This window comes from Schistocerca piceifrons, chromosome 5 (genome assembly GCF_021461385.2).
Source record: "Schistocerca piceifrons isolate TAMUIC-IGC-003096 chromosome 5, iqSchPice1.1, whole genome shotgun sequence".
Classification (NCBI taxonomy): Eukaryota; Metazoa; Arthropoda; class Insecta; order Orthoptera; family Acrididae; genus Schistocerca; species Schistocerca piceifrons.
Window position 1 is genome coordinate 521,643,091 of NC_060142.1, and position 25,148 is coordinate 521,668,238.

General features: G+C 41.5%; 1 protein-coding gene across 2 annotated transcripts in view; it reads left to right on the forward strand.

Annotated features, from left to right (window-relative positions):
• LOC124798305 (aromatic-L-amino-acid decarboxylase) overlaps positions 1 to 25,148 on the forward strand; it is a 210,872-nt gene that overhangs the window by 93,013 nt on the left and 92,711 nt on the right. For both annotated transcript variants that reach the window (XM_047261642.1, XM_047261641.1), the window contains exon 4: positions 3,562 to 3,675. In XM_047261642.1, the coding sequence (XP_047117598.1) occupies positions 3,562 to 3,675 (114 nt within the window). The remainder of the gene's footprint in view (positions 1 to 3,561; positions 3,676 to 25,148) is intronic.

Genomic DNA, 25,148 nt, shown 5'->3' on the forward strand with positions numbered 1-25,148 from the left:
TCACGAGCACCAGCATTTGATTTAGCCGCTGTGCGAACTTTAGAGTTTCTACATTTCGCCATACTGAATTAGTCTTTGAATCTGTTTGTCAGTGGCATGCTACATTCTGTAAGAGTCCAACGAGTAGTATTACTTTCTGCTATTTTCGGCTCACAAGCGAGCTGCCAACCCACGAAATCCCATAAACGTTCAATGTTCAACATTACTCGTTAAAAGCGTACCATCCCAAACACTGACTTGTGACAACCGGAGGATAGTTCTAATCTTATGGTGCTTCAAGGATGCGACAGAGGACGGCTATCACTTCCGATTCTCTAACTTGAAAGATGCAGCTGTCACTGTCGAGTGTATTAACAATCTGGAATACGGAGTGACTCCCAGAATCCCAATGAGTTGCACAGACTGACACTCCAGGCAGGGGACGGATCTTTTGTCATTTAGATCGAAGTTTCCGTGTCATGGTAGATGAAAAATGGATATGAAGTAATTTTTCCTTAGTTAGTGGGTTCAATTTCTGTTGCAACGTGTTTCTGGGGGGAATTTATTTGACGAATGAACCAAGTGACACCAAGAAGACTTCAGCGGTAGCTACGAGTTGATAATACCACACCCTACTGGCTCCAGAACGTACGGCAGACGAGCTATTGAGAATCACCAGTGGGAAAGGAAGAACAATGGCAACAAAACCTTATGGGACAGTACTGTTCAGTTGCACCGTTGCAGAAGTACATTTGAAGAGCTTGGTTTGTCGTGCTCTTCAAGGAGTCAGGATGGCTCAGTAGCTGTCGTTACCACCGAGCCTTGCCAGTTACCGAGTGCACATTGTACTGCTGATAGGTCGCAGTCTTCCCAAGCTGTTGACACTAGATGGAAGGCTGCAGTCACAGGAGCTGGTCGCTGCTCATAAGTTGTTGACCATCCTCTGGCCGCCATTACACTCTCGTCAATTCATCATCTACCCAGTCCTGGCCGCTATAAACATTATAACTGCAATCCCGTAGAACATGTGTGTCTAGTGCAACTCTGGCAAAAAGCCTCAGGAGAAATTTGCACTGTGAGCAGTAGTTAAATGTTTGTGCTCCTAAGTCATCGTGTAGAAAAGATTTTATCGTGCTGTTTGTGCCAATCTTGCGAGGATCAAAAACCTGTTCATACCATCTTCGATGCCTCATTGCCCGATAGCCTCATATTTCCGCATCTCAGTTTTAAGAACATTATCAGGATTTTAGCAACCAACCTGCCGCCCAGCTCAATTAATTAACTGAACCCGTTTAGACAGAAGATATTAAAACTGGGAGAAGAGTTGGACATTTCGTCTTCTACACTTTCCATATTAGACCACTTGTGATTTGTTACGGATACCATCTATTTCTCGATCTTCCAGGGTCTCTCTTTCCCATTTGGTATTGAAATCTTTATCTGACGTGGTAGTCTCTCTGGACCTATTCTTCACAGATGTTCACTCCAATTCTTTTTTTCATCCAGTTGCTCTTTCACATTTCAGATTTTCAACTCCTCGAATATTTTCATTTCATATTATCCCTGCTCTTTCACATCCCTTAAATCCTCTAAGAAAGCTCATTTCTAGTGCTTGTCCTTGTTTTTGTTGTCTGTCATTCAGTAACCACGATTCACATCGTTACAATAGGGTTGGCAACGCGATTGTTTTACGCAATTTGTCGTGTTTCTTCCAGTGTTTTATGCTTTTCAAGTTCTGTTAGTTGTTCCAAATACAATCCCAAATCTATTGAACTTACTCTGTAGAACTTCGTATTCGTACGATATATTATCCTGAAGACGTACGAATATTCCACCTACACTATTGTTTTTTCATCAACTGTCTTGGTTCTCACTGCTATTTTTCTACAAAATGCCATTGACATAGGTTTAATAGAAGATATTTTCGTATTATATTCTGTGACTATTTTATTAGGTTCGTAAATTGCTTTTTATAAACGGTCATCTCTCGAAAAACATCAATTTAAGGTCATTAGCACGTAAGAGTGATTTTATCTTTACTGAATTGTTTATGTGCAACTATCTGCAGACTGCATGCCAGTGAAAACATTGGACAGTGTAGGGGATAAACTACAGCGTTGGCTTACTCCTTTTATTTACTGTAATTGTATTGGTTATTGTTGTTCCTTTATACAGACATTCGATGACGGATATAAACTGTAAAGCGTAACCTGTGCTCCATTATTCTCCATAACTTTTCTCTAACCACATTATCAAAAGTTTTCTCAAAAACTATAAAAACCAATAGCTGTAAAAAAATCAATAGCTGTCTTTGTTAAATTCTCTGCTGTTCAATAAGCTTCCTTGAAATAAAACGTCAGTAATTTATCGACACTGTAAATCCCACCTGTTCTTCCACTAACAAACATTCTTCTGTTGTTTTCAGTCTTACGTTTAAAATTATTCCTTGAAATTTACAAGCTGTGTCCCGTAAGCTTATCCTTCTGTAGTTTTCACATAGAAGGAAAAAAAAATATCTTACATATCGATGTATTTCTTTTGCTTTCTTCTAATTTCGTGGTAAATCTTTTTTTCAGCACGTGTTAAACAGACGTAACAGTTTACAGTGCAGTAACAATCAAAGGCATTTAATTAATTTTTCATTAATTTCATCTAAACGTTTTGGTTTTCGATTTTTAAGGTCTTCAAGGCTGCAGTAAGTTCTTTCATTATGATGTCACCTAGGCCTTTTACTTATATTTCTGGATATTATTCCTTTCTTCTCTTCTATGTTAGCATTACACTACAGGTTTTTATAGTATTTGATCTACCCTCCTTTCGCAATATTATTTAGACAAGTTGTATTCTTTTGTTTTATTTGACATTTTCAAAGCCTTATACTATGTGCTGATGACCACGAATATCATATTCCATGTTACTAACGTATCTGTCCCAGGCTTGCTGGTGGGCTCTCTGCGCTGTTCCTTTCGTGTAATTACTTTTATTTTCACAGATTTATTTTCCTGGGTAGGCTTTGAAATGCATTTTTATGGACGGATAAAAAATGAGGTTGTTACAAAGGATGAATAAGAACAGATAAATATTGGAAACAAAAGAGAGAAAACTGGGTAGGCTTTGAAATGCATTTTTATGGACGGATAAAAAATGAGGTTGTTACAAAGGATGAATAAGAACAGATAAATATTGGAAACAAAAGAGAGAAAACTGGCTAAATGAGAAGGGACTGTAATAAGTAATGTTGACTAGGAAGAGGACGAGAGAAAGAAGCATCTGCCAGCTAATTGACGTCATCAAAAGAAATACATACGAAGACGATGGCAGAAAACCGGGATTATTGGAGAATGCTGAACCATTGAAGGACCTGCCCCATTGGCCAGATGATCATCATGTAACATAAACTAATCCCATAAAATTATTTTTCCTAAATTCATTTCTTTAAATTCAGTTCTCAATGTGTATTTTTATTAAACCTTTATTGCAGACATAATTATTTGGCGCCCAGAACATGGGCCAAGATGTGACCAGCTTTAAAGCATAATTAGGTTAACGCAACTGAAGATCCGGTGTGTGTCTGTTGTGCAGGTCACGCACTGGCAGTCGCCGCGGTTCCACGCATACTTCCCCACGGCCAACTCGTACCCCGCCATCGTTGCAGACATGCTGTGCGGAGCCATCGCATGCATCGGCTTCTCATGGGTAAGTCGCCTGGGGACTTCGTGTCAGTATCTGCACGGAACAAGTTCCTGGTCTTGAAATATGATACTGATATTGCTAGGAAGAAAAGTAACACATTCTTTTAATTACCGCAGAAGAGTGAAACCTTTAAAGTAGTGCATTCCCGTTATAAACAGCAAAACACTTTTCCAGTAAACAGATAATTGCAGTTGTAGTGATTTTTATTTTATTTATTTTTTCATTTATTTTTGTTATTTTTAACTTAGTCTCAAAAATGAAACACACCAAATTCAACTGAGTCCGAAAAAGTCACAGATAAGAGTAGTTTTCAGACTTTTATCTAACTGAGTAATGTCGAATTTCAAAAAGACTCATCATTTTTCTTTTACTTTGCCTGAGACTAGAGGGGAAACACTGCCAACTTAAAAACCTTCCAATTTACGTAATACTGAGCTCCAAAGGCAACAGATATCAACGATTCCAGTAGGATAACTGCATTACAAATATTTCATTCTAAGACTGTAATATGTTGCTGTTTAAGTTCATGGTTCGTCGAGAGCTCTGCTTCCAAAAAAATGGAATTCGTTTGGATTGTCTCAGAGAACCACTACTGTTCCTACCAAGGCAGAAAGGTAATATGTCGTCAATCTTGATGCCGTCAGATACTGAGCACTAGCTGATATGGATGTGGATGTGGATGGACAACGTCCAGAAATTTTAGAAATAACCCACCATTTGCCTGAAGTCAGCTACGGGAACAACGAAAAACCTAAAACGGTATTCAGTGGTGTTAGAAAAATAGCTTTCTCCTTAATGTAAGTATAGTGCCATAACTATTGCGCCACAACACACGATTCCTGTTGTCATTCAGTGCGAACAGGGCAATTTGGATTCTGCTCTGAGGAGCAGAGGTGATGTGATGGGCCATAAAACCTAATGCACTGTCGAAATGTGTTTCCAGTTCGTTAACTAGATGCTCCAGTATTTTCGTTCCCAGATTTATTGGAAGATAGAAAGTCCCGTACTTCGGATTACGTTCTAAATCAGAGATTCTGAATCTCTTTCAAGAGTAGACCCTTTTCAATTGTTCTGAAATGCCAGATCCCTTGAAAAGTAGTTCTCAAACAATTCACATTTGTAAACTAGATGCCGTACTGAGTACTTTTAAAGTATTCATGATAATGCTGTTATACAGGGTGGCCCAAAAGTCCGTTAACATTTGAAAACGCACTGATTCACGAAATAATATAGGTAACGAGATAAATATGACATTGGGTTTTATTGAAACAAAAAACGAGCACAGGAACTGGCAAATGATGGCGCTGGACAGCAAGTCAGTGGCGCCGCATGAGAATCGCGTATAAAACGAGCAGCAGTGAGAGAGGCAATCCCACCACCCCTAACTTGGCTGATATGCATGCGCTGGAGGGTATGAATTTTATGCAGGATGGCGCTCAACCCCATACTGCTACAAGTGTGAAAGATGTGTTGCGTACATCGTTTGGATCACGTGATGATCCGCGGCGTCCCTCATGCTTGGCCTCCCCAAGTCCCCAAACCTCAAGCCGTGTGATTCGTGGTTGTGGGGTTACCTAAAGTCGCAAGTCTACCGTGATCGTCCAACCTCCTTATGGATGCTTAAAGACAACACACCATACCTACTGACAACGCTGAACTGCGCAGCTCACAGAATTGTCCTCCGACTACAGGCATTGTCGACGAATGACGGCGGACATGTTGAGCAGTTGTTACAAAGAATATCGTCTTTGCTAAAAATCAATTATTATGCTAACTGTTGATTTTGTATCGTATGAAGCCACATCTGTTGGTTGTTTTGTGCGCTTCTTTGGTTTCAGTAAAACCTTACGTCATTTCAAACATGTGTCAATTTTCAACCCTCTACCTACATTATTCCTTGAATTATTGAATTTTCAAATGTTAACGGACTTTCGGGTCACCTTGTTTATTACGTCTACATCCACATTTACGTACATACTTCGCAAGCTGCCATACACTGGATGTCGGAGGGTACCAAATCCATTACTAGTCATTCCCTTTCTTGTTCCACTCTAAAAGGAGTGAGGGGAAAAAAGAGTTTAGATTCCTCCATGCGAGCCCTAATTTCTCTCCTCCTCCTCCTCCTCCTCCTCCTCCTCCTCCTCCTTGCACTCCCTCAGAGAGAAGTACATTGCCTTCAGCAGAATCATTCTGCAGTCAGCCAAAATGCCAGTTATCTAAATCTTCTCATAGTGTTTCATGGAAAGTACATCTTCCCCACCAGGGATTTCTATTTGAGTTCACGAACCGTCTCCCTAATACTAGCGTTCTGATCGAACAAATCTAGTAGCCCACCGATGAATTGCTTGGATGTCTACCTTCAATCCCACCTTTTTGGAGGGAGGGAGGGAGGGGAGGAGGAGGATCCCAATATTCCAGACATTGGTGCGCAACCCTAGAATGGGTCGCACTAGTGTTCTGACCGCGTTCTCTTTGTTAGCTAAGCTACAGTTCCCCAGTATTATTCAATAAACCGTTGCTGATCGTTCGCCTTCTGCTATCAATCTAACGTTCTCCTTTCATTTCATAGCGCTTTCAACGATACTCTTACATATTTAATCGACGTGGCTGTGTCAAGTAGCACATAACCAACACTATATTCCAACGCTACAGGATTGGTTCTTCTACTCATCTGCTTTAGTACACATTTTTCAACATTGAGTAAGTTACCATTCATAACAATAAATGGAAATACTAAGTCATCCTGTATCCTCAGACAGCTACTCAACTAGGGCACATTTCCGTACTACAGCGTCATCACAAAGCATTCACAGGTTGCTGCTAATCCAGTATGTCTGATAGTCTATTCATATACAAGATGTTCCTAAACTATTCGTTCAAATTAATACGTAGATGGGAAACATCAAAACTAATATATTTCGGCAAGGAACATACGGTCTCTGAAGTCAACCTTTAATTTTAGGGAATATTTTGCTAGTGGTGTTGATATAAGTTGTTGTGTCGGTGTCGCCGACAGGGGATGAGTAGTCATTTAAAACTAGTTAGTGTACTTGTACTGGTTGGTTGTACCTCTGAACGTTAGACAAAGGATGTACTTTCAGCACCATGGGGCACCAGCCCATTTCAGCACTGTTGTGAGGAATCATCTGAGAGCTACCTTCAGGAATTGGTTCAAAAATGGTACAAATGGCTCTGAGCACTATGGGACTTAACTTCTGTGGTCATCAGTCCCCTAGAACTTAGAACTACTTAAGCCCAACTAACCTAAGGACATCACACACATCCATGCCCGAGGCAGGATTCGAACCTGCGACCGTAGCGGTCACACGGTTCCAGACTGAAGCGCCTTTAACCGCAATGCCACACCGGCCGGCAGGAATTGCTGTATCGGCCGATGTTGGCCTGTGGGCTGGCTACCCAGATCACCTGACCTCACGTGTCTGGGTTTTTTTCTCTAGGGTTATATGAAGCAGCTGGTGTATGGAACCGCTGTAGAAACAAGACCTCGTCGCTAGAATTGGCGTCGCTGCTGGTACCATTAAGGAACATGAAAGGAATCGTTTAACAGACACGACAATCAATGGTCCAACGATGTACTGCGTGCATACAGGCCATGGGTAGCGCGAACAGTTCCTGTGAATTCCATTGCTATAATTAGTATGCTAAACTAACTTCCTTGTAAAACGTCCCTAGCGTCAGAAATTGCTGTCAGGGCCCATATTTAGCATAACTAGATGTTTCGATGTTCTCTAGGTCCTATATCAATTTGAACGTCCGAATAGCTTCGGGGCACACGATTTCTTAAACGCGAAATTTAAAATCTCGTCTTACCTTTTGCTCTCTTCTATTACCACTCCGGACTTGTCGACGAGTCACTGAATAAAAGCCTTCTGCCCCGCTAGCGATTTTGCGTTTGGCCAGAATTTCCTCTCTAAGGAAAAGTGTACAGGAATGTGAGGTGGAACAGTAGGGATAACTAGTCTTCACTTTGTAAGAAATGTATGAAATTGCGTCCATCATTTTATAAAAGGATTCAGGATCATTAGAACTGCAGGAGAGACCATAAAATTGAAAAAGAAATTTTAAAGAACTGGAGACTTCATGTTACAACACACTTCATTCGCATCGACTGGAAGCGTATCAGTAACCAAAGTGTTTTCAGTAAAGTTCAGTAAAGTTCTGGAAAGTATTCGTGGTAACGATGTGAGTCGTAAAAAGATTGTAGACTATGTCTAGTAACGCGAGTTGATGTTAAGGTTCGTATCTCCGTAGATACAAGGAAACTGTGGAGACTGGAAAATCGTTGTCATTTAAAATGCCACTCATATACTCATAATTTATCGTAGCTGCAATTTTGTCTTACACTTCAATATTTTTTCTTTCTCTCGTCGCAGCTGCAGTTTTAACACAGTTAAACGTTGGAACATGACCAGCGAATAAGAGAGATTTAGGAATCGGATGCAGACCAGAGGTCATGCAGGTAATTATTTCTGAAAGGGAGATTTTTATCTCGTCCCTCAACAAGAAGAAAGAAAGCAGTAGCGCTTAACATTCTGTAACTTTCGAGTTTCGAAATGCCGTAATACTTAGATTTTTTTGTTCTCTGCTTATCCAAAGCCGTTCATATAAATTTATATTTACAGTACTTCATTTAGCGTTTTTTCATAATTTTTCTGACTTTTTCTTAGCTACGAGAGCAAAGTCTGTTGCAGACTGATGTCAATAGAAGCAAAACCTACGAAAGGACGATAAGATATGCAAGAAACGTCACTCCGTCAAAAATGTAGACTTAACAGATCGTTCGTTCATACTAACCCAAAGTAAACATCTGAATACTTTTGCTCAAAAGATATCCGTGTATACAACTACCGATGTATAATTATTTCAAAATGCAGTGACAGACTTCTTGCAAAACTAATACAGACCCCAGTAGACATCCATGTTAAGAACAGCTGTTCCAGGCATTTGACTTCAACAAATTTAATGGGCGAACTTCAGGTTTCCTCTGATTAGTAAAGCGGCAAGATTGAAATCAGCCAGCTAATTTGAGGGAGAGTTGCATATCAACCGTGTAGACACATTCATAAAACATTGCAGTGCCTCTATTGTTAAGAACAACGATGTAATGTTCCTTCGGGGATGCATGTGTGTCTGAAGGAACAGGCACTGTGGCGATTACAGCCGTTATGAAATACGCGCAACATATTCGCAGTTGCGAATACGAACAACCATAAGCAGCACAGGCAAATGACAATGGAAAATTTGTGCCGGGCCGGGACTCGAATCCAAATTTCCCGCTTTACAAGAGCGGTCGCCTAATAGCTTTGGCTATCCGTGGACGACTCACGGCACGAACGACGGCATACGTAAGTTTGGGTCTGGACCGGATAAATACAATATTGCAGAGCTCATGTTGTTCAGAAGAACGATGCAATATTGCTTCGGAGAAGCATGCATACCAGTATCGATATTGGTCACAAGCAACTGTAAATGCCATTTTTGGCTGCCTCTCCGGTCACGTAGGAAGGCCCAGATATCAAGGCATGGCATGTGGTAACCCTACTCGATTAAGTCTTGTAACATGCGCCTCGGCAGTATTCTGGCTCTGGCAATGGAATTTCTAAGGCAGCACACAGGTCTGCCTAGCTACGCATTGTGATGGCTGTTAGAGACTTTGGTGAGATAACAAAGGAGTTAGCTATAGTGAAAGGTAGGTAATGTACAATATATACAGTAATGGATGACTATGAAGGAAGTATTCAGTTAAAAAGGTTTGAAGACAAGGATGCAGTTTTGCTCCTTTACACATATAGGAGAAGCAAGTACAGAAAACAAGATTCAGGATTGAGATTAAAATTCAGGATGAAACGGTACCAGTGACAAGATTCGCTGATGAAATTGCTATTCTGAGTAAAAGCAAGGAAGAATTTAGAGGGGTACTGAATGGAATCGACACCATACTGAGCATAGAATGTGGCTTGAAAGTAAACCGAACGACGAGGTAGGTAATGAGGAGTATCAGAAACGTGATTTGTATTTTATATGACATCAAACTGGGAGATCACGAAGTAAGCAAATGAAGCAGTTCCGCTACCTTGGAAGGAAAAGGACGAAGCAAGGAAGACATTAAAAGCAGACTAGCACGGATAATGTGGGTCTTCCTGGCAAGATAAGTGTTCTAGTAGCAAACATAGGCCTCAGTTTGAGGAACAGAATTTCTGACAATGTTCGTTTGGAGCACAACAATGCGTGGAAGCGACCACGGACTGTGGCACAACTGGAACATAAGAGAATAGAAGTGTTTGAGATGTGGTGCTATAGAAGGATGTAGAATGAGGCGATATGTGTTAAGACCTCAGAATAACTGCCATGGCACTAGAGGCGCCTGTATAGGGTAAAAACTGTAGTGGAATACACTGATAAGCCAGAACATTATGACCACTGCCCACCGGGGCGTTGGACTCCGCTTTGTAACATTGTGGTCGCTTGACGCGGTAACTAAAGTATATAAGCGGACCAGACACTGATGGGGGGATCACCTTAGCGCAGATATGAGCTGCAAATGGGGAAGTCAATTGAGATAAGCGACTTCGAAAAATGGCAGATTATTATTACGCAGAGCCTGTGAACGAGTTTCTTGAAAACGGCGAAGCTGATCGAATGGTCACGTGCTACTGTTATGAGGCAATGAAACTACCACCAGGAGTTCGGAGGCTTGCCTGCTCTGTAAAGTAGGCATCTCTGTTGAAACCACAATTCTGGTGCACGCACAAATGTTTCGGGGTACAACGCTTAGCGTACATTGCTGAACATGGAGCTCTGCACCAGACCGTGTCTACGTGGTCACATATTGACCCAACGACATCATTGCCGTGGACTTGGGACCATCAGGATTCGACCGTAACACTCATTAAAGGAACTGAATGAGCTGTAACGTGTAACACATCTGCCTGTATCGGTTTCGCACGTGTAACACTCAGTATCTACGGCCATTGGCGTAGTGATAATAAGTTATATAAAAAACTGTTCTCGTGAACCAGTCTAAAACAACCCTAACAGTAGTTCATGAAACTAGCCTTCACACAGACAGAAAAACGTGGCGACGGACTTTAATTTGGTAATATGTGTTGATGTCCCTTCTGATCTAAACGTTGGCTCGATGTTTACTGTCAGTCAGGTTTTTTGCGGTACTGTTCAGTTCTTTAGAAGTGTCGTCTTCTCATGAAGAGGGAAGACAGCAGTTCAAAATAATGGTATTTTCAGTCGCTTTCACTTTTCGATAATGCTACTTTTGAGATTCTTATTTATTGTTATTGGGAGGGAGATACGATTATATCTTAATAACTCCTTCTTGACAAGTACCTGTAACGTAAAAGGCATGCGTATTAACTAACGAGCAAGAACATACCCAGGATCTGAGCTTGTGTGTGTGTGTGTGTGTGTGTGTGTGTGTGTGTGTGTGTGTGTGTGTGTAGATAGGTGGTATGAACTAATACGTCTGCCTGTGTAGTGGGGTAGGGTACGCGTTTCTTGCACTTGATAAAGAGGTGCTGGTGATAAGTTATAATTCCAGCGACAAGGACATAGGGTTTTCCAAGTTGAGAACACTGCAGCTACGACCTCGGAATTCGGTATCAGCACTTGAACGGAAGAAGAGCCCGGGGTCTTCTGCACTGCTAAACGTCGACGTATGATAAGCTTTAGATATGTGATGTACAGTCATCGGTATTGGATTTATCAGATCTTGCTGCGTGACCTCTCCCCCAGCGTATTCGGTGAAGCCCAGTTTATTAAGCATGCCGAGGCACGGACTATATTCGGGCATCTATACACCGAACATAATTTTAACAGAAGACTGGTAGTATGTAGTAGTCCCGAAGAATTGCTTAAGATACTTTCGTAAATCACCTGTTGTTGTCCAGCTGACACACACACACACACACACACACACACACACACACACACACACACACACACACACCAGAAAGTCATAGACTATAGCGGATCTATGTGAAATACACTGACCAATACAATTATGCTATTACTCGAAATACATGTTGATCTCCTTTGTAAAATATTGTCCGTATCACTTTGGAGTACTATCGTTCAGTATTGAAACACGAAGACGAGGAAAGTCGTTCCCCTTACACTGTCCGAACAATTAGTCGCGTGACTAAACGAGGAAATATGAAATGCAGCTTCAAGAGTCGTCTGCATTCAGTGGTACCATTCTCTTCGATGCTAGTGGCGGTGGTGCAATGATTTACATGTCTCATTTAGCTGAATCTATGATACGCCAAACCACTGTTACGATCAGACGCTGGTTGGTCACAGTGCGACGCAGTAAATGCAATGGACTGTCTCAAAGAGTAATTTCACGGCTATAGAGTCGCTTCTAGACAAAGGGAAGTATTCGAAGAACGTCAGGACAAGGTCGTGCTCGAAAAACTTCCTCACAGCCCACCGAAACAGGCGGCAAAATCCAGGTAGAAAACGGACGCAAGAGCTCCTAGCAGCAACAGGACGGAAAGTATTAGCCCAAACTGTCCACAGCCACTGTTGTGAAGGTTACCTCCGTGCACGTGCTATTAGCAACACGACACAGTAAAGGCTCAGGCTCCTTGCCAAATAAATTACGTGTAGAGAGAGAGAGAGAGAGAGAGAGAGAGAGAGAGAGAGAGAGAGAGCGCAGAGAATGTTAAATAGATATTTGCGGGTGAAACATTCCTATATCACCTTAATGGATGAATTCAAAAGTAAGCATTCTGGAGTGTACTGACCTGAAGTTAAAACCCAAAGTGGCTTTTTTTACGACTCTAAAATCCTTGTTCCTTTCTTTGGCTTACAGTACGCTGTTAGCATTAAATTCGTTTGTTTTTATCGACGACAGAATTAGTCTGGACATTGTTTCGTCGTTGCACAACATACTACAAAGCGAGATGGTGAGATGAGTACCGTAGTTAGTGTGCTCGACATAATCCTACTCATAATATCTGGGAATCACTGGAAGAACTACTGCGGCTTGACAACGTCCCACGATTGCTAGAGCTAGAGAAATTTCTGGTCTCAGACCTTGAAATACGTGAAACAGCCCACATCCTTCAACAATGGAAGGTGGCACCGACGATACAACCCGGACAATATCTTTGTTAGTGACAAATAACTGGCAAGAAATCAGAAACTGTGGGGAAAAGCGATACCAAGGACCCAACACAGACCAATCACTTGCATAGTCAGTGCGGCTGGCAGACCCGAAGTAGTTGTCTTTTAAAGACTTTTTTATTTTAAAAAAGCAAAATAGCAGGGTTTTGCAGAAGAATTGGACCGAGGAATCATGCTGTTGGAACCACGTATCATTTCTTACGTGAATTTGGTTCTCCTAGAAGAAAAAAAAGTACAGAAAGTACACATCCAAGGGCTGTAGGCCTGAATACATTGCCGGCCAATGAGAGCAGTATCAATCGATGTAAAACGACGATCCTTTCTCGGAAAGGGCTACTCAAGCAGGCGAAGCACAAGTAGTATCAACAGCGCGAACGGAAAGATGGTCCAAAACGGTGATGAATCTCGAGATGAAGCAAAACGGCCGGTGTGGTGTAACGACGTATTTAGTTTTCGTTTGATATATGACCATGTGCAGACTTCGTCACCTACGTCAGTTACAACCCACTTCAAAAATGATTCATATTCTTTTTAAATTGTCATAGAATGGTTCTTGAACGAAACTGTAAAACATCAGTTGAGTCGTGTGCAGAGAATTACATCACTTGGGCCAATTGGTTTTCGTAACTTTTTCGAATTTAAAGTTCGTTTGTTTCTCCTCAGAAAATTATATCGACACACGTTATCTTGATCTAATCGATATCAGAATCACACATTAAATAAACTTTTTAGATTCAAAGTTTCGGCCAACGCTGTCTGAATCAATAATCTTGTCAAATATATTATTAATCCGTTCACATAACTCTTCATAAATAAATCTTCAAGACACGTGTTTCAACTTTAGTAGCATACACTATTTTATTAGCTTCCTACACATACAGATGTGAACTTGAGCGTTGACAGACAGTGACTAACTTTTCAATAAGGTTAAGATCATTATGACGTCATTGTTGTACAAAAAGAGTATAAAAATTCATTTTTAATTTTTTAGAAACACGACGCAACAACTCGGTTCCAGGATCTTCTGTTGCTCCTTGGCTGTCGACCCGCGACGTATAGCGGCCAGCAATTTCCTCTCTGGTCGCGGCAACGAAGATGCTGTCCCCGTTCGTTGCGCCGATCTCTCCGTACATGAAACACATAAAAAAAAAATACAAAACCTTTAGATAATTCATATCTATTACAAATAATAAGAAAACACATAAACAAAACTAAATTAAACTTATAGTCACCTGCAAACTGGGCTGACTTTGGTGGATGGGTGACGTTTAATTTCGTCCCACTACATACCCCACCCACAAGCTCAGTTTGTCAGGTTTTAACCGAAATTAAAACTTTTCAATATACAATATTTAACTGTTAATACATTTTCCTCACATTTTACGTAACCTAGAGTCCTTGCTACTAGATAGATTTAATCCTTTTAATACGATATTGTTGTGACTATTTTTCATTTACTCTTAATTGTGCTATTATTGTAATTCGTAACCGAATATAGGGAGATTGCTCCTCTTCAGTTAATAGTTGCTAATAAATACCAATTTAGTACGTTCTTTAACGTTGTACATTAGGACAGAGCGTTCAAATTGTGATAGATTAGTTCCAGTTTCATTTATTTACTAGAGTTATTCTTTCCAAAAATGTATATTACTAATACGTTTCTCACAATAACTAATAGTACTATTTACTTTACGTCATTCTTTTCCCTAATGCCTTATTTATGCCTGAGGTCAAGAAGAAATCAAGCAAAACTCTCTTTAGAATCTCGGCACGGCTTTCTTTACCTTCGGACACCTTGTTGGGTAATGGCCATTTATTTAGGAGAAACAAGCGAGAGAGCCCCGTTTGGTGTGTTCTATATTAACACTATTGCAAACCTCTATTAAAGGCACTCTGCTATGTTCTCGTGAGCCATATAGCTCTGGACGCCCATGGTCCCTAAAACTATTAACCATCCCCTTTGGTTCCTACTATCCGAGTAAATTTAAAATATGCAAAATTCCTTTTGACCTAAGAGCAAAATTTCTTCCATATAAATCCCCCTTTGGGTTATCTTTCTCTTTTTGAAGTACCAGTAGATTATTGTGGAACACTTGTTTAAGCTTTCTGTTCTATTCTTTGAAATAATACGTAACTATCACGAAAACTTCACATGAATAAACTATGAACGCTCTTCCGTATGTAACATATACTAAATATTAACTTATTTAGGAATGAAGAGTTTCATTTGATCAACACTATATAATCCTTTAATTACACCTGATGAAGGTTCCATAAGAAGTAATGCTTTGGGATGTACAATCTTATGTACAACATATGGACCTTCAAAGATAAAGAAGAATTTTCTACATTCCTTATCGATCTTAGAACTTTTAGGATGAGATCGTACTAACACAAGGCCTCCTACCTGAAATGAGGGTTCTACAGCCTGTTGATTATAACTTTTAATTCTCCGTTCGGCATTTTTTACAATCTGTTCGCAAACTTTTTCGTCTGGGATACATTGTTGGATCTCATTTACTGGTGGCCAAGGTAAAGCAGCTAGTAAAGGCTCACCTATAATTCGTTTGCCTAAAATTTCTATAGGTGATAATCCCGTCGTTAGGTGAGGCAATTCATTTAATATCTTTTCGAATTCAGGCATTAGTTTGGCCCACCGAGTATGTTTATGTGCACAATAAGTTCTACATAATCGTCCTAATTCTTTCATGACTCTTTCTACTAAATTACTTTGAGGGTGATATTTCGAAATTAAGATATGTTTGATTCCATATTGTCTTATCATATCTTGAAATCTTTGACTAATAAAGGCACTACCGTTGTCAGACATAAGTCGTTTAGGAATGCCCCAGTTAACAAAGTAATTTCGGGTGAGGCAGCGTACAACGCTTGCTGTATTCGCTCGTTTCAAAGTATACAGTTTCACATGTTTGGACCAACATTCCATTACAACAAACACATATGTTAATCCTCCTGAACTCCGAGGCAGAGGGCCGAAAAAATCTAATGATAGTAGATCCCACAAACCTCGAGGAATTACAGCATATAATTTATAACGCTTGGATTTGTTATTAACTTTAACCTTTTGACAGGTTTCACAAGCCCTAATAATACTTCTCACAATACGTGACATATTTTTGAAATAATGATACTTCATTAGATGTTTAATACATTTATGAATTCCAAAATGCCCGTAACCTTCATGAATATAAGTAATTAACTCGTCCACAACAGTTTTCGGAATGCAAATTTTCCATCTCTGGTGTTCCCTCTGTGCTTTCCAATACAACAAGTCGTTAAAATATAACCACACACCCCGGGTGTTAACTGCTTCGTCCCCATTATTAAGGTTCTGTATAATTCGTAGAATAACATTTTTCTTTCCTTTATGTAATACGGTAACCTACTACTTAGGACTCGTATTAGATGACTTTCAATTAATTTAGCACGGTTTAAATTCCATTCAAAATAATTCCTATAACCTCTCCACCGTTTAGAATATGGAGGTGGGGCTAACAACTCTAAAGTTAAGTGTTGTTGTTTTCGTCTTGACCAATAATTTTGTTTAAACTGCTTAACAAAATCATCCCAATCCCTGAATTCATTTCTATGCAGTACTGCCCATTCCGCAGCTTCTGCTTCTAAATGTCCTATTACAAATTGAATGCGTTTTTCACTACTCCATTTAGAAGATAATGATGTTTCAAAAGCTTTTATAAAGATTATAGGATGAAGTTCGCCTCCTGGTTTGAATACAGGAGATCGCCTTGCTACATTTGAATTTGTCGTTATGTCATCCAGACATTCTGCGAGAGAAATAGTCGGATTTTGTTTAGATTGCAGAGACGGAGTTGCATCGGATTGGCTTGCCGTGATTGCTTTATTCATATTGTTGTCTTCCGTGCTAGCAAATTCGATGCGACTGTTGTCTCTGATTATGTTATTACCTCTGCTACCTGAAATGTTCTCGTTATTATCTAATTCCGATAACCGTTTAGTAATTTCCTGTATCCGCATTTCTGTATTGGATACGCGATTAGCTAATATCGATTCTTCACTGTGTTCACGATGTGAACGCTCTGTACCTTCGTCAATATTATTATCTTTGGCAGTCTCAAGATTACTGCATATTTCAGTAATTAAAAATTTCATGTTTTCGATTTCGGTATGGTCCTTTTCTACTTGATGAGTTAATGTCTCTAATTCTACATTATCTATTGAAGAAATCTCTACAGGTTTGGTAGAGACCTCTTTAATAGATTTCAATAATTCTCTGCGAACAGTTTCTGTTTGCATAGAAAATTCATCTCGTAACATATCGTTATTTTTCTGTATTTCATTTACAACTAAGATATTGACACTATCTAGTCTCTCGGTTAAGTCAGTGATATCGTTTCGCATGCGAGCTTTTTCCTCGCGTGATTCCTGGATATGTTCTTCTAACCTTTTACAATTATCAGCAATCTTATTACTAAGTCCTACTAGTTTTTCCTGCATTTCAACTTTAGAAGACTCTATTTTATCACTTAATTCTCGACTGGTTTCATTAAGATATTCCTGCAACCTGTCTGTTGATTTTGTTAGCTCCCCTTTAAGTCTAGCAGTAGATTCCTCGTTAGACTGTTTTAATTCCTCTTTTAATCTAGCAGTAGATTCTTCGTTAGATTGTTTCAATTCCTCTTTTAATCTAGCAGTAGATTCCTCGTTAGATTGTTTTAATTTAGCGATCGCCCTAAAAAGGGATCTCATGCTCCTATCGGACATAGATTGCTCTTCGTCTGACATTTCACTTCCCGACATTATTGTAAGATATTAACTATTTACACACGCAGACTTGTAATCAACAATCCTGTAAAAGCACACTTCCTATGTACAACACTCCACTTCCAACTTGAAACAAACTCACCGGACACTAATATTGTAATTTGTAGTTCTCGATGATTAGTGTGCTGCTATGGGCTGCAGATGTAACAGCCGTCGATGCAGCCGCTGAGATGCTGCGACCCCGCTTCCGCACCCGGCAGGACGCTGAGTCGAACACCGGAAACGTCGCTAGCTGCAACCACGCCCGGCACCGCCGTAGACAGGCGAAGCCCTCAGCAACACCTCTAATACCAGCCGGAGGAACGCCCTGCAGCTGACGTACTGGGCCTATTAGTTTAGGGAGAAAAAGGGTTGTCGAGGTTTGCAGCGTTCAGCTGCTGCCCAACAGATGCGCCTTCTCGTGGAACAACTGCGTGACCGTACTGCTTGGCTGCGGCTCCGTCAGATGCCCACACCCACGAAGTCGCCGCTGGCTGGTGAAGGCTCCACGAAAACTCGCGTTGACTTCCGAAGGACTCTTGATGTTTTGTTTCGTCCCTGTGTGCCTTAGTTGCACACAAGTCCTGTTTCTAAGGTCGCCACGGTGTGGTGTAACGACGTATTAAGTTTTGCGTTAATATATGACCATGTGCAGACTTCGTCACCTACGTCACTTACAACCCACTTCAAAAATGATTCATATTCTTTTTAAATTGTCATAGAATGGTTCTTGAACGAAACTGTAAAACATCAGTTGAGTCGTGTGCAGAGAATTACATCACTTGGGCCAATTGGTTTTCGTAACTTTTTCGAATTTAAAGTTCGTTTGTTTCTCCTCAGAAAATTATATCGACACACGTTATCTTGATCTAATCGATATCAGAATCACACATTAAATAAACTTTTTAGATTCAAAGTTTCGGCCAACGCTGTCTGAATCAATAATCTTGTCAAATATATTATTAATCCGTTCACATAACTCTTCATAAATAAATCTTCAAGACACGTGTTTCAACTTTAGTAGCATACACTATTTTATTAGCTTCCTACACATACAGATGTGAACTTGAGCGTTGACAGACAGTGACTAACTTTTCAATAAGGTTAAGATCATTATGACGTCATTGTTGTACAAAAAGAGTATAAAAATTCATTTTTAATTTTTTAGAAACACGACGCAACAACTCGGTTCCAGGATCTTCTGTTGCTCCTTGGCTGTCGACCCGCGACGTATAGCGGCCAGCAATTTCCTCTCTGGTCGCGGCAACGAAGATGCTGTCCCCGTTCGTTGCGCCGATCTCTCCGTACATGAAACACATAAAAAAAAAATACAAAACCTTTAGATAATTCATATCTATTACAAATAATAAGAAAACACATAAACAAAACTAAATTAAACTTATAGTCACCTGCAAACTGGGCTGACTTTGGTGGATGGGTGACGTTTAATTTCGTCCCACTACACCGGCGAGTGTGAAAGTCAATAAAAACTCACTGCAACGATCCTACTGCTCCGTCATCTGATCTCCCTGGAGTAACCCCCGACAGGTCAGTTCTGCGTCTTCTATTAAATGGGAAAATACCATTTAATTTAAATACAGTGAAAATCCAACGTGATTAATGAGTAACGAAGTGGATGCCCTCGCCATACCATTCAGTATTGAAGGGCTAAGAACAACGATCCTCCAAATGAAGATGTATAAAGTTGCTGGTTTGGATGACATCCGCACTGAACAAATAAAGCTGCAACCCTAAAATGGATTGTTGAGTTAATGAATAGTTATATCACTACCATGCACTTACCGAAATACTGGAAGAATTTAGCCGTGCTAAAACCAGGGAAAGAGCGCACAGATCCACAAAACTTCAGGCCTGTGTTACTTCAGTGCCATCTCTACAGGGCACTTGAAAGGATGGTTCTTGCCAGAATTTTTGGCACAATAGAGACCAAACTCGTACCACAGCAAGCAGGACTTTTGCCTGGTAGATCTCGCTGTCGCCAAATACTCAATTTTACCCATCACATGGAGGACGGCTTCGAACGGAAGCAGATAACTGGAGTCGCTTTTACAGATGTCTCCGCTGGCTATGATAGTCAACTATCAACGGCTGGTGGTTAAATTTTATGACTAGCGACTTCCGAATGACAAAGTTAGTGGAGTTTCGCAGAACATCTTGTCATGCCCACCACTTACAAAACTGCCAAGAAACCTAAAATAACGTTATTGTGTTTTTGTACCAACGCTCACTACTCTCCAGTTTTAAACACTCTGAGTTTGTCGTCTATTTTCTGTATGGAGGGGGGGGGGGGGGTAATAAAAAAATTCTTAGCTAACAATGGTTCTCAGTGGGCAGAGACTTAAACAGTATGCTTTCCTCAGTACCGTGGGATTGAGTGGACCTTCTTTTCTTATTCTACTTTGCGGGACGCGCGCTCAGTGTTTCTTTATGTTATTACTGTACATCCGATGTAGGAAACGCTAGGCTGCCCGCACTTGAGTCACAACGCCGAATTGTATCACACGCAGTGGCCCGTTAGTGGGACACGTCCTTTCACTGCCCGATTTCGCTCTCCTTTCCCTCACTGCCAGTTTTCACCTTCATCTTGCGAATGTTGGCGAGCAGACACGGAACTGGGAATGTGGCGATATTGGTCAAGGCTTAGTGTCTTAAAGTCGCCAGCTTGTTGGCTGACTGCCAGTGCAAAGAGAGCTACAACGGTATGCGGTGCGGTCTTAATCGCGCCCCTAACATTTACACCAATGAGTCCTGCTGCGTTATTCAGCTGCCCGCGGGCCGTTGCTGGTAATTTTGCTTGGAACATGAAATGCTACTCGGTAAATTTTAACGAGCCGTATTTTCAGTGCAAAATATATAGTAAACCTGCGATTCTTCCGCTTCTCCCGGCGCAGTTCATGACAAAATACATTGGTTTGCCAAACATAAGGACGAAAGTAATTTCTGTGTGATGTGTCACTGCCAAGTAACAAAGCTCGATGAAAAATGGACAATACATAAAAAGAGGTAACTGAGAGAAATACGCAATGAGCCGAAAGGAAATGATATACAAACTACGTGGCAGATTCCGACTCTGTGCCGGACCGAGACTCGAACTCTGGTCCTTTGCGTTTCGCGGGCGAGTGCTCCACCAAATGAGCTACCCATTCACGACCCGTCCTCGAAGCTTTATTTCCTCCAGTACCTCGCCTCCTAACCTCCAAACGTCACAGAAGTTCTCCTGAGAAATTTGGCTGACTAGCCATATTGGAAGGAAGGATACCTCAGAAACACGGCTTAACCACAATCTGGGGGAAGTTTCCACAACGGAATTTCCACTCTGCAGCGGAGTATGCGCTGGAAGGTAAGAGATAAGGTGCTGGCGGAAGTAAAGGGGGTGAGGATCGGTTGTGAGTCGTGCTTGGGTAGCTCATTTGGTAGAGCATTTGCCCGATAAAGGCAATGGTCCCGAGTTCGAGTCTTGGTCTGGCACACAGCTTTAAGCTGCCAGGAAGTTTCATATCAGCGTGTACTCTGTTGCAGAGTAAAAGTGTCGTTCTAGAAATGACATTTTGATTAAAAAATAATGACACTGAAGTAACTGTGATTCATGATGGTTTCCTGGGCAACGGCCGTGCCGCAGTGGATACACCGGTTTCCGTGAGATCACCGAAGTTAAGCGCTGTTTGGCGTGGCCATGCGCTGTTGCCATTTTTCGGGGTGCACTCAGCCTCGTGATGCCAATTGAGGAGTTACTCGACCTAGTAGTAGCGGCGTCGGTCAAGAATACCGTCATAACGACCGGGAGAACGGTGTGCTGACCCCACGCCCCTCCTATCCGCATCCTCCTTGAGAATGACACGGCGGTCGGATTGTCCCGGTAGGCCACTCGTGGCCTGAAGACGGGGCATTACAAATGGCAGGACATGGTTCTTAATATGGCGTGTGATAACCACAGATGGCAATGGATGCTCCCCAACGTGCTACCATGCTGGTCACAAGGTCGGTAATGGCTTCCTGTGATAGGGCAATCCAGCCCTCCACCAGTGCGGTGGTCGTTGGGCGTGTGGACATGCTGCAGTATGATGCTGCTGCTGCGTGTGAGGCGAATGGAGCTATAGCACACGAAATGAGAATAGCCTAAAATACAACATAAGACCACCTACGCTCCCTTGAACTCTTCTTACATGTACATGACTTCATCGTACAGTACAATGGAGCAAGCGAGTGAAGACAGACCATTAGAGGCAATGACACCTGATACCATTACAAACAATGATACCTGATCTAGACAGCCACTAAGAGGCAAGTCCAGGAAAGAAGACTGGCGGATCATGGAAATAGTAACTGCATGAGCTGGTTGTTCTGTAACATACTAAAAGCTTTTCCTAACGCATCCTACCTGGTAGGGGGAACGGGCAGGCCAGTCCATTTGCCGAACAACCTCTCGTTGAAAGAGCTCCACCAACTGCATCCTTTGATGCAGGCGCACATTGTGAGCCACAAAAATGAAGTTAGGGCTAAATGTACGCCTGAAAGGACGCAAATGGCGAAAGAGTGCAGTGTGTCAATAACGTTGACCGGTAAGTGAAGTGCGTTCAAAGATTTGAAAGTTAGTATGCCCATGCAACATTTTTATGCCTCCCCACATCATAACATTTGGGCCACTAAAACAATCACGTATTCCTGCGTGCATTACGTGTTCCCTCCTCTCGCCGTACGAGGGTAAGTCCAGTATTGTCGAACATTATCGTTTTCCAGGTGTTACGGTGTGTGGAGGCGTAATGTTGCATGGGCGCGCTGACCTCCAAATGCTGAAACACGGTACACCTCTCCGGCCAGCGTCATTCAGCGTGTTTTTTGGGTTGCATTCGGCGCTGGCTTCGTCTTTATTGATGAAATACGGAACAGTGTCGAGCAGCGCAGATGGAGGAGGTCTTGGGACGAGAGGATATCCGGCGAAAGGAGTGGCCTGCTCCGCTCGTTCTCCCGACCTAAATCCCATCGAGTGCATGTAGCGCTGGTGGAGGAACGCAACGCCCTACCACAAGAACTGTTTATCAGCTTTATGGCCAGCATGGGAACACGTTGTAGAGCAAGTAATGTCGTCGATGGTGTTTCCACATCTTATTGAGAACCATGTCCTGCCTTTCGTAATGTCTAGGCGCCATCATGAATCACGGCGACATCAGAGTAACTGCGTATTTCTTTCAGTTACTTCTGTACGGTGCTGTAGCAGTTGTTTCTGTGGTTAGTCCAAGTTTCATTGAACTATTTTACGTGGCAATGACACATCGCGCCAAAGTTACTTTCGTCCTTAATTTTTGCACACGAGTGTAGTTCACGGGTGAATGGCCGGATTCCAGTGTCCAACGGACACAATTTTTCGGCCTGCGACCATGTTGCCATCTTGCGATACTAAGTTTGTCAACGCACCTGATGGGGGCAAAGAGGTCGGTTGCGTGTTGGACCCAGTCGTCTGCCCGTGAATTATTTCTTTATAGAGTAGTTCAATTGCTTGCACGTCTTTTGCTAATTTATTCGCAAGTTATTCCCCCAAGAACATTAGGACTAACCAATTTGTTGCTACGGTTCGCCTACGAAAGATCTATGATGATATATGTTAACTAATTACCCACACTCAAATCGCGCACTTACATTTATCTTTCCCGGAGGCAGAGGTAGATCATAGTGTGCGTCATGACGCGTTTCGTTTGATATTGTATACTAATCTGATTTCTGTAGCGCTGAAGTCAAAAGAACTTAAACTTCCGTCTGATTGTGAGCCCCTAACGTGATGAAACTGAAACGTCCCCTTAGAGAAATTTATGAATGACTTTGCTGATAAACCTCTTACATTATTTGATTTTCAAACAGCTAAGCAGAACTGAACGTGCTCAGACATTTCACTCTTTACTTATTCTGATCAACACTAAACTGACACACAATATTTTTAGCACAACGCAATCTGACTTTCAATAATCCCTACAAAAGAATGGCCCTGACTGACAATAACCTATACCTTTCATGAATCACTTACCTCACACAAATCTTCGTTACTCGAACTACTGCAATACAGCGAGCGCCAATACTGCCAGCTAAATAAGATTCTAGCTACTGAAGGCACTAACTACTGATAGGCATAGTCAGCAAATGAAAGATTTTGATAGCGAACAATCAACGTATTTACCTTAATAATGTTCCAAAGTCTCTCTCTCTCTCTCTCTCTCTCTCTCTCTCTATATATATATATATATATATATATATATATATATATATATATATATATATATATATATATATATAAAAATCAGTTCACAATATACAATATTAGAAATTTACTGTTGTGTACATAGTTCCCCGTAGTCAGCGCGCACACAACTTTCCCACTAGAGCGCGCCCCACTAAGCACAACAGTGCAGGCCCAGCGCTCGTCCGTCTCCGCACTACGAGATCGCGCTGCCTTAGAGACAGACCAAATTCTGCTTCCGCCGATCCACGTATTAATATGTAACGCAACCAATGAGATTACTGCTAACGTAGAACCTTTTCGCCTCGCAGATCACACTCGCACAGTGATACCTGAATGCGCGAGGTATTATAACGAGTGTACAGACCTCAGAGTAGTCAGTCTGCATTTGTCTGCACCAGTCCGTACCAGTCTGCGTTAGTCTGTACCAGTCTAGAGTCAAGTTTTAGTCTGCACCTAAGAAAATTATCATATTCCTGTACATAGCCATGAAGATAAGTGTATAGACACTTTGTCAAGTATCAGAGATATGTGAGAATAAGATTAACGTACCAATAGCAAAGGAACTTCCGATTGTCAATTGTAAATAGCATCCAGAACCAAGTTAAGTAATTTTATGCTATTTATTATTTTAATAAATGTGAGTGTGAAAATTAATCAAGTTCTGCTTAAAGTTGGTCACCGTCAATCTGCTACTCTAAGCGCGGAAGTGGCATTTCTATCGTCTGACCTAACGGCAGAAGACAAACATGCCACGATAAGACCACGATACATATTGCTGAAACTCGCCTACTTCGTTAGAGCGACGAGTCAAATAATCTGATGGTGTGTGTCCCAAAGGTCTTACAGTACGCACACCACATTTACTGTCTCTGATGGACACATGTCAGATCGTCCGCTCTCAAAATTCTGCCATCTCTCTCCCCACAGCCACCACTGCTGGCGGCTCATCTCCAACTGCGCAACGCTACACGCTGTTAACATCCAACTGCCCACCACTACAATAGAGAATATTTCAACAATGCCAACCAGCCACAGACTGCACACAGCACAGTCAGTGATTTTCATACAGAACGCTACGTGGCGTTACCAACATAAAAACCTTAACAGCCTACTTACAAAGCTTTCTGGTAGATTAAAACTGTTTGCCAGACGACGACTCGAATCTGGCGCCTTGCCTTTCTCGTGCAGCGCCCTTACCGACTGAACTATCCGTGCACAACTCCACCGCCCTCGCAGTCGTGTTTCCATTCGTACCTGTTTC